The 16,147-nt window shown below is 37.3% G+C and overlaps 1 protein-coding gene across 1 annotated transcript in view; it reads left to right on the top strand.

The window, feature by feature from the left end:
• The window catches only part of LOC127661696 (DNA-directed RNA polymerase III subunit RPC2), a 32,979-nt gene extending 18,759 nt beyond the window's left edge, over positions 1-14,220 (top strand). The window contains exons 16-28 of the mRNA XM_052152527.1: positions 620-773; positions 1,126-1,200; positions 1,371-1,469; positions 3,077-3,204; positions 4,054-4,263; positions 4,429-4,587; positions 4,714-4,831; positions 5,239-5,381; positions 10,610-10,713; positions 12,085-12,251; positions 13,194-13,307; positions 13,523-13,696; positions 13,812-14,220. Of these exons, the coding sequence (XP_052008487.1) occupies positions 620-773; positions 1,126-1,200; positions 1,371-1,469; positions 3,077-3,204; positions 4,054-4,263; positions 4,429-4,587; positions 4,714-4,831; positions 5,239-5,381; positions 10,610-10,713; positions 12,085-12,251; positions 13,194-13,307; positions 13,523-13,696; positions 13,812-13,941 (1,775 nt within the window). The 3' untranslated portion in view covers positions 13,942-14,220. The remainder of the gene's footprint in view (positions 1-619; positions 774-1,125; positions 1,201-1,370; positions 1,470-3,076; positions 3,205-4,053; positions 4,264-4,428; positions 4,588-4,713; positions 4,832-5,238; positions 5,382-10,609; positions 10,714-12,084; positions 12,252-13,193; positions 13,308-13,522; positions 13,697-13,811) is intronic.
• Positions 14,221-16,147: the final 1,927 nt, after the last annotated feature.

Consider the following 16,147-nt stretch of genomic DNA (forward strand, 5'->3'; position numbering starts at 1 on the left):
AGCTGCCACTGTGACTAATTAATTAAACACAGCAGGTGTCAATGCATAAATAAATACAATCCTGACCAAGTTAATCCACAAATATTTACTTACCCACAAAGTGGCTCATGCAACATTGTGGCAGTTTATTCGTCTGTGTGGCACCATAGTGATTCTCTCATAATTCTCAAACAAGCCCAAACATTTGCTTTGAAAATGCATTAATATGGTCCTTGCATATGTTACATATTTTTACATGTAAATCCTAGTTTATGATTAGTGGTAGACCACCATATCAGCCAAACCAGTTAATTGACTGATATTTGGAGACTATTCCACCTAGTATCAAAATCTACCAACATTCTCGTCAAAGGAGAATGAACAGTATCTTGTTTCAAATATTTAAGTGAATATTTGAGTAAATATTGTTTGTGTTCCTATTTGCTGCCATTACATTTTTTGTATACAGTATATTAGCATTATACTGGTCAGTGGCCATCATGCTGTCACAATAATATCAGCATTTATGATGTACGTGTTTTTCTGGAACTTTTTCCAAATGAATAAATGTACTGTGTCCATGTATTATTTTGACATATTTTAGTATATTATTTTCATGTAGTATTTTGTTCTTATTTAGGTAACATTCTTGGAGTAATCAGAGACCATCGTAAACTGGTTTATACCTTCAGACTTATGAGACGAGCTGGTTTTATTAATGAGTTTGTGTCCATCTCCACCAATCTGACTGACCGCTGTGTGTACATTTCCTCTGATGGGGGCCGCTTGTGCAGGTAGCACAATGTTTTTAATAGTTCTAGCATCTTTTAATTTTTTTTGCAAATGCCACTTTGATATGTTTTTAGCTAATAGACTTGTAATTTAAATACTTTTTGGGGCCATTTTGATTAGCCAGTGTTTGCCGATATTTGTGCCCATTTTCTGTATTCAAATATTTGATTAAAAATTTAGATTTTTTTTTTTCATTTCATATAAAAAATGGCACGTTTTTGCACAAAGCATTTGTGCTTTAGGTCTGCATCCATTTGGAATAGAAACTGTACCAATGCCAAATGCTGTTAGTTGCATTCTCTTGCGTTGAATAAAACGGAGACATTTGCTTTGCATTCTGTGTGCTCCTTGCAGACCCTACATCATTGTGAAGAATGGCCAGCCAGCTGTGAAGAACAAACACATTGAGGAATTGTCTCAGGGCTACAGGTTCGTTTGAAACTGATCAGTATTTGAAAGTTGCATGTATTTCAATGGGAGAGTCCAGTATACAGATTGAGACTGTATGTTATGCATGCCTTTTCATTGTATTCTTACAGCTGTGTTTGGGCGTGACCTAGTGATCTAAAACATTTTTATGATCCTCCTTTACCCTGTAGAAGTTTCGAGGACTTCCTTCATGAGAGTCTGGTGGAGTATCTTGACGTAAATGAAGAGAATGACTGTAATATTGCTTTGTATGAACACATGATCGGCAAGTGAGTATTTCCCAGTCCCACACACTCAAAAATGTAGGAATGCCATTGCAATAGATAACAAAATATGAAACCAAGTGACAAGGGGCAAGATCCATGTGAACCCTTTGAAATTACCTGCATTTATGAATACATTCGTCCTAAGATCATGTTTGATCTTCATCTAAGGCACAATAATGAACAAATAATCTGTTTTATCTAATAACATACAAATTATTGTATTTTCTTGTACATAATGAATACATCATTCAAACATTCACTCAAAAAAAGTTCTGGAAAAAGTATGTGAACCCTTAGGCTAATGATATCAACAAAAACGAATTTGAGTCTGGAGTTAACAAACCTCGCATCCAATTAATGAAACAAGATTGGAGGTGTGGGTTGGAGCTACTTTGACTACTTGCTATTCACAAGAAGCATCTGCTGACATGGAACATAGCTTGCAAAAAAGAGATCTCAGAAGACCTATAATCATGAATTGTTCCTTTGCATAAAGCTGGAAAGAGTTATCTCGAAGAGCTTAGATATTAATTTGTCCACAGTTAGAAAAATTGTCTATAAATGGAGACAACTTATTGCTGTGGCTACTCTTCCTAGACGTGGCCATCCAGCCAAGTGCTCAGTGAGGTAAAAAAAGAACACTAGAATGACAGATAAAGACTTGAAGGAATTATTGGAACTGGTTAACATCTCCGTTCATGAGTCTATAGGAGGACAACGCAAAGGAAGCTGCTGCTTTCAAAAAAAAAACGTTGCTGCATGCCTGAAGTTTACCAAAGACCACCTTGACACTACACATCACAACTGGGAAAATGTTTTGTGGACTGATGAAACTAAGGTTGAATTGTTTTGGAAGAACACGCAGCACTACGTATGTAATAGGGCACCATATTCCAACGTAAAAACACCATCCCAACTGTGAAGTATGCTGGAGGAAGCATCAGGATTTGGGAATGCTTTGCTGCTTCAGAACCTGGACCACTTGCCATCACTGAGGAAAAAATAAATTCCCAATTTATCAAGATATTCTACAGGATGATTTCAGGGTGGCTGTGTGCCAGCTAAAGTTCAGTAAAAGTTGGGTGATACAGCAGATCAATAACCTTAAACATTGAAGAAAAACAACTACGCTTAAAAAAAAAAAGGAAAATACACCTTATAGAACAGCCCAGAGTCCAGACCTTAACCCATGCTGTGGAATGACCTCAAGAGAACATTGTGCAGGTCTTAGACGCAGCTAGCGGAAATGCTTGCTTGAGGTTATTGCTCCCAAATGAGGAACCACCAGTTATTAAATCCAAGGGTTCAATTACTTTTTCCACAGCACTGTGAATGATTAATGTGTTCAATAAAGACACGAAAGATTATAACTGTTTGTGTGTTGTCTTAAGCACATTGTGTTTGTATATACATGTGACTTTGATGAAGATGAAATCACATTTTATGACAAATTAATGCTTAAAACATCTAATTCAAAATGGTTCAATTTGCCACAATATATAGACCTGAATAAAGATTTCCTACAAATAAAACCGTAGGAGAGTCTTAGAAAAATTATTTTACATTCTGTGGAATCTATAAACATTTTTCTATGTGGGTGTTTTACTCAGAGACACAACCCATTTGGAGATCGAACCGTTCACTCTGCTGGGGGTTTGTGCTGGTTTGATTCCTTACCCTCATCATAACCAGTCCCCCAGAAACACCTACCAGTGTGCTATGGGCAAGCAGGCCATGGGTAAGACACCCTCCATCTCCAAACATCCTGGAGGGGCCAGTTGCATTTACAAATACACACACACTCCGATTCATTCACAAACACACTCCCTTTCACACTGATATTCGAATCCTTTGAGACACACCACATTCTATATGTATATGGACATCAAACATCGCCTCCTTGCATAGTCACTCTTTTGTGTCTGTATGTGTGTGTGTATATGGAGGCCTTTCCCTGCCAGTGTCTCTGAGTGTCATTAGGCATTCATTGTGTCCTGAACAGGGTTAGTGTGCTCAGCTGTGCTAGAGGGAGAGTGAACACACACACACACTGCTGCCCTGGTTACCAGAACTACTTAAACCTCTCCTGGCCAACACCCCCATTACAAAACCACTGAGACTGCAACTATATTTGGCCCAATATCCTCGGCCTTGTCGTCTTTTTTCTGGATGGACGGCCCCATACATGTGCAAATCCGGCTGTGTGGCCCCAGCTCTATTATCACACATTGTGTGCTTGCACCCTGATTGTCGAGTAATAGCATCTGACAAATGTCAAAGCCTCAAGGGACGGTGACTATTATACTATAACCTCACCCACCCCCCTTCTCTGCCATGCTAAACCTCCACCCCAAAGATTGTAACACTGCTAACACCAGCCTTCACATTAACATGTGAATTAGATGTGCATTAGTTGTTTCGTTTTGTAGGAACTGTTTTCTTTTCTCAATTTGAATGCGTTGTCATTGTTAAAACGTATGTTTGTTTAGCCTAAAAAGAAGTACACATACTGCCTTAAGATATTACGAGACTCTACAGCCCTGTTAAATGACTCTTTATTCTTACTTCTGTACTTTGTTCTGATCAGGTACAATTGGATATAATCAGAGAAACCGTATCGACACCCTAATGTACCTGCTGGCATACCCACAGAAGCCCATGGTGAAGACAAAGACTATCGAGCTGATTGACTTTGAGAAGCTACCCGCAGGCCAGAATGCCACTGTAGCTGTAATGAGCTACAGTGGGTATGATATTGAAGATGCCCTGGTGCTCAATAAGGCCTCTCTCGACAGAGGTAAGAGCCACTCGGTTACCTTTTCTACAGACTTATTTTTTGGCATTCTGCATTGACTAACTTTCCAAATATTTATATTTTTATCCAGTGGAAATAAGACTTAGCCAGAAATGTAATCTTTGTTCCCCATCTTTAGTCTTCTTTTATTCTTCTCTCTTGTATTAGGCTTTGGTAGATGTCTGGTGTACAAGAACGCTAAGTGCACATTGAGGCGGTACACTAACCAGACCTTTGATAAGGTGATGGGGCCAATGCTTGATGCTGAAACACGAAAGCCCATCTGGAGGCACAGCATCTTGGACGCTGATGGCATCTGCTCCCCTGGTAAGGCTCCTTGAGAGCCACTGACTGCATAGGAAGCTTTAGTTCATTTGAATGATCTTGAAAATGTTGATCTAACAATATACCGATCTGTAAGAAATATATGGTGCTGGGTTTTGTGTCTCGCAGGTGAGCGGGTTGAGAACAAGCAGGTGCTGGTGAATAAGTCCATGCCCACCGTTACCCAGACACCACTGGAGGGCAGTGCCCAGCCAGGTCAACCACAGTACAGAGACGTGCCAATCTCGTAAGAGACTGTTTGCTAAAGAACAGATTTGCATGCCACTGAGAAATATCTGCATGGTTTTTGTTTAGTCTGGATGTATGTTTTTTTTTTGGTTTGTTTTATGAAGTGGAGTTTTTTACGATCGAATATCTCGTGTTTTATTTTTATTTTTTTGCAATCAACCTTTCGTTTGTTTGTTTTACAATCAAACCACATCTGGGTTTTTGTTTTTTTGAAAACCACAAAATAGGTTGTTTTTTACAATTGAAAACAATGTCTGTGTGGGTTATTTTTTGTTGTTGTTATTTTTGCATGTGAACATCACAAATTTTTATTTTTTTTAATGTTTTGTATTAATCAAAAACCACTTATTTGTATTTTTTTTTTAGCCATTAGCAACCTAAACTGCCTTTTTCTTATTGCTATAGGTACAAAGGATCAACAGACTCTTACATTGAGAAGGTGATGATCTCCTCCAATGCGGAGGATGCCTTTTTGATCAAGATCCTGCTCAGGCAGACTCGCAGACCAGAGATAGGAGACAAATTCAGCAGTCGACATGGACAGAAAGGTACTGTAGCACCATTCCCATCTTTCCCAGACCCGAGCCTATTTTTTCCATGTGATTATCTCTGCTTTTGGAGGCATTAGCTGATCAAACAAAATGCCTACAATGTGCTACAATTCAGATATCAGAAAAGCACACTCTTGATCATATTCATGCAAGTGCGAAGACCTTCAAGAATGACATATGCAATCAATTTTGTGTCATTGTTTTCTCTACACCCAAGATTTAGGGGTGGGGGGAAAATTGATTCACAAATCTATTTTTAAACAATTCTGAATGAATCCACAAAAATTCATGATCAGAATAAGGAATCAATTATAAATAGTTCTGTCTTTTAGCATATACAGCATCAGATAATACAGATGCCATGCGGTGTGCGAAAACAACACACAGGTATCTTCAGTATCATTTTTATCATGAAAAGGTGCATTTACTCTGTCCAAACAAACGCATGTAGGAGCCGTTAGATAAGTTTAATAGTCAACAACGTAAAGGCTGAATAAGCTTATTTAACAGCATCTTAAAGAAAAACAACCATCCAACTTTCTGCATCATGAACTATATATTCAAAAGGAATAAATGGATTTACACACAAATCACAATAACAGAACACAAGACTTGCTTTAAAGCTTATGGTCCTTGTGCACTTCCACAGATGTTGTTTGACAAACTGAAAAAAGTTTCAGGTTGTTTTGATGCAGCATTTCATTTACTCCAAATAAAAACCACAGAGGTGCTTGTGATACTAGTTTATTATACCCAAATCAGTGTCAAAGTCAGAATAGACATATTTTAGGACCGCTTTGTGTAATCTTTACACTGAATTTGGCTCCTCTGTTTTCAAATCGCTGGTATCAGATTGTCTACACCCGCTGTCATAATGGTCACTCCAGGCTGACACGAAAAGTTTTTAAAATTAGGAGAAGATTCACCAACATGTATGGAATCCATTATCCCTGAAACATGTTTTATTAGACTGTTCTGGTCTTAACCCCGTGAGAAACCTTTTTTATGCAGTCAACACTCTGGAAGAAATTTTTAACAAAGTCAAAACTAATGCAATTTTAGAGATAAGGAAACATTTATTTTTTTAAAACCTTTTATAGAATTCCTTACACATTTCTCGCCATGGAAATAGCCATAGAAACTGGCATGGTGTTCCCAAAACAAACAAACAAACACAGAATTTGGCAACACGTCACATTAACTTGCGTAAGATTTGCACCTCTGTGTTGTTGTTCAATTTCTATGAAATCGAACCGAGATGTACCTACAGATTCCCACCACAAGCTATATTGTCTTAGTTGGCCCTCCCTCCCCCTTCAACTTTGTTTCACAGCCTGTTTTTCAATTAATTAGCTTTTTGTCCCATGCCAGACTATGCAAATTTATTACAGCAGTGTAGTCCTGGGAAAAACAGTTTACAGCCTCCATTGTTTCTGAGCACCTCCGCTGAGAGCGCTGGTCAGTATGATGTTTTAATCAGAGCGTTAACTGGCGCCATGCATAATTCAATAATTTCATTAGCGGAGGTCGTCCACTGGCGCACTCATCACGGGACGTGACAGTGAGGAAGGGTCAGGGAGGGGTTAGCTGCAAACAGCTCAAGATGCTATTTACTGCTCTTTTTAAAGGAGCTTTTGGTATTTAAAAGAGCAGGCAAGTGTCGGTGCACCGGGATAACACAGGGCAGCTAATTGTTATTGTGAAGGATGGTGCCGTTCTCTTGAATGTCTTTTGTGCGTTTAGAAGCTGGCTTTTATTGAACGCTCCTACTTGAAGTTGAGCTTGCCAGAGGTACGTGACTGTTCTCCCTACAACGTGACAACTTTTGCCCACATTTAGTGGGGATTAAAGTAATCATTCCTCCACCTGTATGACTGACGTTCTTCAGTGGAACACAAAAGTAGATGTTATAGGCAAAGTATTAGGGACGAACAGGCTCAGTCACCATTTACTCTCATTGTATCTATTCTCTATATAATGACAGTGAATGGTGATTTGAGGCTGTTATTTTCCCTAACAATTCTTCTTTGTTCTGTGGAAGAAAGTTTGTTATACAAATTTGGAATAACATAATGGTGAGTGGATAGTAACCGAATTTTAATTTTTGGATGAACAGTCCCTTCCTTTTCATTTCTATATTGCTTTGCAATGTTTGCGGTAGGAATGCCCGATGTATCGGCTGCTGATATTTATCAGCTTATTATTGACCAAATTAAAAACATCAGCATATCGGTTAGAAGCATGAAAACACCAATATGAAAAAACATTGGTTTGTTTATCAATAATTTGTAACATACTTTGTAAAATGTTGAATTCAAATACACAATCCAGAAATAATAATAGCCACAATATGTAGAAGGGTTGGCACTAGGGATGCACCGATATGGAAATTTTAGGCCGATACTGATTTTAACAAAAAACTGTAGGCCAATAACGATACAAATATTTTGCAACTTACCTTATTTTGTAATCAGATCACTGTTTTATTTAGGAATGCTTAATTTTTTTTACAAAGAGGTACAAAAGTTTTTTTCACTGTTCTAACAATAAGTCATTTCCATTAGATCTGTTAAACACATGGCAGGCCAAAATTTTAAAGTGAGCCACAGTAAAAGACTCACAAGATAAAAATACATAAAAACTGACTAGGCCTAAATATGTCATTTTAAAAAAATTTTGCACTTCTGTTTTTTTAAGGTTTCACGTTTTTTCTGTATTAACATGAGAATGAGAAATGGCTGTTATTATTTCTGGATTGTGCATTTGAAATCAAGAGTCTTTACAAAGTTTGTTACTAATTAATAATAAACCATCAGTTTTTCATATCTGCTTATTACCAATATGCCGATTGTTTAATTTGGTCAATAACTGTCCATAAATATCGGCAGACGATATACATCAATGCATCACTAGTTGGCACTCCTAAGGACATTTTTACTTTAATGTGGAAAAAATGGACGTGGCATTTGTGAATGCGGCACTTACATGTAGGCTACATGATGAGGGAAACACTTTGAAACCAGCAGACTTTGATTTCTGAGATATTGAGATATATTGGAAATGATTTGATGTTAGAGGAGTAACAAAAGCTTTAGTACCTCATTATATAACTTTGGTGTATTCCTAAGTAAACCAGTGATCTGATGACAAAATAAGGTAAGTGGCAAAGTATCGGTATCACCCTATAATGTTTGGTTAAAATCAGTATTGGATCAGCCAAAAATGTTTATATCAGTGCATCCTTTGTTTGTGGCATTTTAATGAATGCATTTCCTATGTATGCACCAAACAGGTGCTTTGATTTTGTTTTGAGCTTTTTATCTGAAAACGGGACATTTCGTTCAAGCCGCAGAATGCTGTGCTTCAAAGAAATACATTTGTCTACCTTAGGTTGAAAAGAAAGCCCATTAAAGACATCCCACAGTGGTTTGGAGCCACTGGCTTTCAGCAAGTTTCATGGGAGTTTTGTCTTAACCCCCCTTATCCTGCAACCTTATGAGCATCTACTACCCTCATAAGATCCGGTCATCGGAGAAGGATAGGTTAATTATTTACCGGTGACCCAAACACACACCGATGTGCGTGCACACACACACACACACACACACACACACACACACACACACACACACACGCGTGGATACACACTCTGATACTCACACAGCTGTCTTGGCAGGGTCTTTTGTGCAGGCCGCCACAGTGGGGCTGTATAGCCAGTGATGGAGGGCCATGGACTCTTACTGCTGTCTGGCTTTTCTTTGCTGATTTCATGCCTCTTTTATCATTCACTCTCACACAAAACAAACAACACAGAGGATGTGTACTATGGGAACCTCTCTCTCTCTCTCACCTCTCTGCATTTTTCATTCTGAAATCTTTCTACCCATATCTTAAGAAATGTTTTTTTGGTGTAGCTTTAATTAAAGGTTTGCCTTCAATTGTTTTGCTGCTTCCAGATCATTTGCAATAAAGTGGGATACATTTTGTGTAGTCTTAGATCTTTTAAACTGAGCTTTTTTTCACTCTGTATTTTGGAAGTCTGACTTGACAAGATTTTGGTTGCTTTATTTAACCCAAGTTCAACCAAACTGTTTCAAAAGCCTTAACAATATACAGTTTTATTTTGAATTAAATACTGTTGAGAAATCTAATTAAAACACGGCAAAGATTTTTATGTAATAATAATTATTATTGTGGCTTAATAATAATGATAATTTAAGTGATTCAGAGCATTTATTGCAGTATAAAAATGTAGTATAGATTTCTATCATAAATATCGTGCTTATTTAACATCCACTTTTTTTCTAGCACAGATATTTTACAAAGAAAACTTTGCTAGGTTTTGAATTTTAAAAATATAATCGATATACTGTGTTATATAAGATAAGTTATTGGACGTGTACTGCTTGTCAAATTAAGTGGAAGATGTCCACAGTTAATCCGATGATCTACACTTGTGGTTATTCTGCTAGGACACCTGGGTGAACTTGAGGGGAACTGACTTCATACCTCCTCTAAAAATTACCTTGAGACCAGTTGGATGAGAAACTGCAAAAAGAAAAAAGGAAAAGGGTGCCATTTGGTTCAATATTTTGTTATGCAATGACATTCATACTTGCTTTTAACTTTATGTGTCTTCTATATTATAAGACTACCTAGTGTTTTTTTGTTCTTTTGTATATGGATATATCCCTCTCCTTATATGAACCTTTCTTTGTGTTCTGTATGGTAAAGGGGAAGCTATGGGTATATAATCCCCTTCTCACTGTCCAGCTAAAGCACCTCACTTTCCTCACTTCCTGCCCCTGTTCTCTCTCTTTTTATCACTTGCAAATGGCCCTATAATGTGTTTGCTCTGACTGCGGGTAGAGCGAGGAGCTGCTCTGCAAACATTTACACTCTCACACGCTGATTTGGACCACTTCTCTGTCCTGCGGTCTGAATTTCCAATGGTTCCACTCTACCAGACCTGAATGCGTCTAAACCACTAAACGTACACATGCCTCATACTTTCTCAGCTAGTGTTTGTTTTTGATGGTGAACCACTAAAAGTACTCTAATCAATTTGATTATGGGAAAAGCATGATTACTGGAATTAGAGCTAGCCTATTGGTGAACAAGGATGTCTTTGAATCCGTTAACCTGCCAAACTATTAGAACTTTCTTTTTATTTTGAGAAGCAGTGTAAATCTCTGTAATATGTGATGATGATCTTTCTATAACAGGTGTGTGTGGCCTGATCGTTCCACAAGAGGACATGCCCTTCTGTGACACTGGAATCTGCCCTGACATCATCATGAACCCTCATGGATATCCCTCCAGAATGACTGTAAGTCCCACCCCCTTATAAGATTGTGTGATTTTTAACTTAAAATAAATAAAAATAAAATAAAAGTATGTTGTATTTATATTTTACATTTCTATGTTTTTCCACATTTTAAAATGTTTATATATTCCTTTTTTAATCAGAATTTCACAATATTCAGAAATTAATATTCATCACATTTTAAAATGCTATTCAATATATACGTGTGTGTGTGTGTGTATATATATATATATATATATATATATATATATATATATATATATATATATATATATATATATATATATATATATATATATATATATATATATATATATATATATATATATATATATTTATTTTATTTATTTATTTATTTATTTATTTATTATTATTTTATTTTTATTTTTAATTTTTTTTTTTCATATTTAATTTTTAGGTATTATTTTAGATACATTTTTAAGCCTTTTGTTAAGATTAACATTTTTATTACATCCTCTTGAACACCCCATAATATCTCTTTGATTAGCAAAGTAAATGCTTTGGACTCATTGTAATGCTCTGAAAGTTCAGGGGATTATACTTATATCATTTTGCTTTTGTTTATTTTTAAGTATAAGAATGTAAAAGTTCATAAATGTCTTTACCTATCATTTCTCTGATACACTTCTAGAATCAAATCTAATTTGTATAAATACTTTTCAGTTTACTTGAGCAAGCATTACTTTTTCAAATCTGTGAAATCAATCTCTTTTGGCATTTACAAAATAAACAGTAGCAGTTCTTACAGCAACACTGTTTCAAGAAATCTCTAAATATCAGCTTCAGATGACTTGTATTCCCCCACTGTTTCTATTTTAAAGTCCATGTTTGGGTGTACACAGCAGGCCATCATATAGGAAATAATTTGAGCTGAGGAAAAAGATTAATCTCAGTGACAAGGAGAGGTCAAAGATCTTCCGGCCTTTTCTGTGAGTGGCCTCTGTAATGGCCACTGTCTGCAGTGGTGCGTGACCTCAACATGATGTCACACTCGCATTCAACATCTGCAGTGGCAGGAAGGAACACTGGGACATCTACACTGTCCAAAGATGCCACAAATGCATTTACACAGAAATTACAACTGAAAATAATGTTATGAGACAAATGTATGAGCTTTTGATACTGGGGTCTGACATGGGATAGAATATTCAAGCATGACTTTTATGCAGCATTTGAGCAAAGAATTGGGAGTAGACAGAGGTTGCACTGGGCAGCCTTTACTTGGCTCTGTAAAGACACCTATAATGGATTAATCGAGCGTGTATCACATACATCTATGTTTAGAATATAAATTAATCTTGGTAAACAAGAAAACTAATAAATAAAATAAACCCTGGTCTTGTGGTATATTAGGTTGGTAAGCTGATTGAGCTTTTGGCTGGTAAAGCAGGGGTGCTGGATGGGCGTTTTCACTATGGCACTGCATTCGGGGGAAGTAAAGTGAAGGACGTGTGTGAGGATCTTATACGCTATGGATACAATTACCAGGGCAAGGATTTTGTCACCTCAGGCATCACAGGGTAAAAAAAATATATATTTATAAGTACTCTTAATAATTGATACCTCGCCAATGTTTGTAGACACATGCACATACATGTACTTTCAAATGCTAGCAACTATACATTTTCCTTTTTTCATATCAGTTTTAATTCTGTGCAAGTGATTTAGCGAATATGTGTCTGCATTGACTACAATATTGCACTGGCAAAGACAAAGTACTTTATATCAGCGTTATTCAGTTATTTAAACAAATCCCAAACAGTATACAAAATATATTCTATTTTTAAAGGGATGGTTCACCCCAAAATTGTCTCATCATTTACTCCCCCTCATACCACCCCAGACAAAGATTTTTAGCAGAATATCTCAGCTCTGTTGGCCATATAATGCAAGGGAATGGTGACGAGACCTTTTGAAGTTCCAAAAATCACATGAAGGCAGCATAAATATTTGTAAGACTCCAGTGGTTTAATCCATGTCTTCTGAAGTGATATGTGTGGGTGAGAAACAGATCAAAATTTATGTCCATTTGTACTATAAATTCCTCTCCCTGCCCAGTAGGTGGCGATATGCACGTCGCCAAAAACAAAAGAAGAATGTGAGTGTGAAAGTGGTGATTTATAGTAAAAATTGATTAATATATTGATCTATTTCTTGCTCAAACCTATCATATCACTTCTGAAGAAATGGATTTAACCACTGGAGTCTTTTTGGTTACATTTATGCTGCCATTATATGATTTTTTTGGACCTTCAAATTCTGGCCACCGTTCACTTTCATTGTATGGACCTACAGAGCTGATTTATTCTTCTAAAAATCTTTGTGTTAAGCAGAAGAAAGTAAGTCACATCTGGGGTGGCATAAATGAGAGAATTTTCATTTTTGGCTGAATTATCCCTTTACTGTCTCTTTCCCATTTGCTTGAATGATTTAGCTAATTTCATCTATGTGATTTGCTCTAGGGAACCTCTGGAAGCCTACATTTACTTTGGTCCAGTGTATTATCAGAAACTTAAGCACATGGTGTTAGATAAAATGCATGCCAGAGCACGTGGTCCAAGAGCAGTGCTCACTAGGTAAGAAAAGCACATTTGATGTAATGTGTGAACTTTTAATTGTTATATCTACATATTAACAATTAATAATTTGAGTAGTGAAAACAAACATTGTCCACAAGCTTATTATTTAGATTTACATTTAAAATTTTTCCCTGTTTGTAGACATAAACTAGATCAGAACTGAAAGCATAACTGTGTCTTTGTGTAAATATATATTTTTATTTGTAATTCAGGCAGCCCACTGAGGGACGTTCCAGGGATGGTGGGCTGCGTCTGGGAGAGATGGAGAGGGATTGTCTCATTGGCTACGGAGCCAGCATGTTGCTTCTCGAGCGTCTGATGATCTCAAGTGACGCTTTTGAGGTGGATGTGTGTGGACAGTGTGGCTTGCTTGGATATTCAGGATGGTCAGTACAATACATTCACACACACACACACACACACACACACACACACACACAAATTACCTGCAGCATAATAATTCCTCATATTAATGAGCGGTTTCTCATCTGTGCATTGCAGGTGCCATTACTGCAAGTCTTCGTGCCATGTGTCATCTCTACGAATTCCATATGCCTGCAAACTGCTCTTCCAAGAACTGCAGTCCATGAACATCATCCCTCGCCTCAAACTGGCTCGCTATAATGAGTGAAAATAAAACTGCAGATTTGCCTTTACGTACAGTGGAGAGATACAGTATTATTAACTTATGGACTGCAAAAAATTATTCATGTCTAAGTATCAGTTGAATCATCATTGAATCACATTACTGTGGTTGTACTTTTTGTTAAACATCAAAAATCGAATTAATTAGTTTTGTAATATCAAAAGAAATAAAAAGTTTTGCTTGGGAGTAATGGATACATTACATTTATTTTGGTTTATATATGTTTGCTGTTTAAATATGTATAATTATTAATTTTTGGTTTACCCTGAGAATAAGAATAATAAAAAATGATTTACAATAATTAATTGTAAATGATGAAAAATGTGTACATTATGCTTTTTACTGGGGGGGGGTAGACGTATTGAGCAATCGTGATTAAGTGTTAATGTGACAACACTGACAGCAGAAAATAGCTTGTTGATACATTGACCACCTTGCCACTGTTTTTTTTTTTTTTACACTAATTAAACACCCACTATTCAATGATTGCTCCCACCTACTAAGCAGCCGTGGAAGGCTTTGATTGGAAGAATGCATCTCACATCGGTAGAATGGGCACTGACAGTGGTATAAGGGTCTGAGGGTGTCTCTTTTGGCTGGCTGCACCTGTCCAAGCTAATGAGGGGCTAATGAGACTGAGAGTAGATGGACAGAAAAAGGAAATGTTCTGATGAGTGGATGGAGAGATTCCTTTCCTCCCTCCTTTCCTCCCATCTTTGAAACTGTAATTAGGAGATTTTCATTGATGTTTTGCTCTCTCTGACCATCCACAGATTCGAATGACTGTTGGTATATTGGCCTTTTGAATCTTTACATTTTTCCTCTTTCTGCACCATTTTACTTTGATGCATCATGGTATTATTCATTAAATTTTATGTTTTGTTAGCATGCTTTTTTTCCCACACGAGAGGTACCTCTAAACTGACACTGGATGACCCAACTGTAGCGTAGATGCTTTGGCCCTTAAAATAGCTGTCATTAACTTGCATGCCATGGTGACATTTAACTGCAAAGAAAGTAATTTCTCCCTAAAAGGCCAAAATTAATGTAAAAATGCCATTGCTTTAGTAACAATGTAAAAAAAAAAGTGGCACAAATGAAGTTCACCTTTTCATAGAACTAAAATCACTTTTCTTAGCCTTTTTTCCAATGACTTAATCAACTGGTCCCAATGTGATTTTTAGTGGATGTAAGAAGTCAAGTTTCCTTTCAAGTTCACAAATGCAGGTGTAGTCCATAACATTACCGCTGGACATGTTTCACTAAAGTCTGACAAACAGAAAGTGTCCAAATTTGTGTTATCTTCATTTTAAACTGTGGCTTAAATGTCAAAGTACTTTTTGGGTCTACTGTAGATCGTCTAAACCCCAAATGACTAGTAAATAGAGCCGTAAATGAAGTCTGGAGCCCATGGTCGCATCCCTATGCCTGCACAGTCTGTACGTGGAGGAGAGAGTCTTCCACTGCCATCCAACAAGTGGGAGCAGTTCCACCATAATCACCCTTTCTCCTACTTACTCTCTCCCTTTTCCCCCCGTGGTTCCATTCATATTCTAATCACAGCTTTCCCTTCTGCAGTTTGTAGGCACTCCATCAGAGCCCTCCCTGCCTCAGGCTCTACACTTTTACACCCCCTTTGTGTCTATGCTCTCCTCCCAGCACACTAAAATAAGGTTGCTTCAAGGAGAGGGAAGGAAGGGGGTTCTCTTTGAGTCGACAAAACTTCTTTCCAGTTCAGTTTTGACATTTGTCGTCAAAAGCGGGATGGGGTCAGATAGTGTCAGAGATGGCAAAGAATGTGATTGCAGGGTTCTGTGATATTTTTAGATTTATTTGGATATGAATTAACAAAACACTCACACTCTAGTTTCCAGACCTATTAGGGACGACACAGACATCAAAAAAGTTCCGCAATGGGCCAAAAAGTGGCCCTTGGATGGAGAACTTTAAAACTAAAACAGTGGGGGCAGAGTGTGTTTGTGTGTGAGGAGGGGGTATGAAAACGTATTAAATGCTATAATGGAAGATGGGGAGGCCACAGTGCTGGGATTGCGTAGATCTAAGCCTCTTTTTTTTCTGGGAAGGGAGCTTTTCATATTCAAAACAGCCCCACAAAAGACTTCCAGTGAGCCTTGCCACATCCCCATCTGACTCGAAGCCATTCATCAGCCTTCCGAGCCTATCAATGACA

Source organism: Xyrauchen texanus, chromosome 21, assembly GCF_025860055.1.
Source record: "Xyrauchen texanus isolate HMW12.3.18 chromosome 21, RBS_HiC_50CHRs, whole genome shotgun sequence".
NCBI classification, from domain to species: Eukaryota; Metazoa; Chordata; class Actinopteri; order Cypriniformes; family Catostomidae; genus Xyrauchen; species Xyrauchen texanus.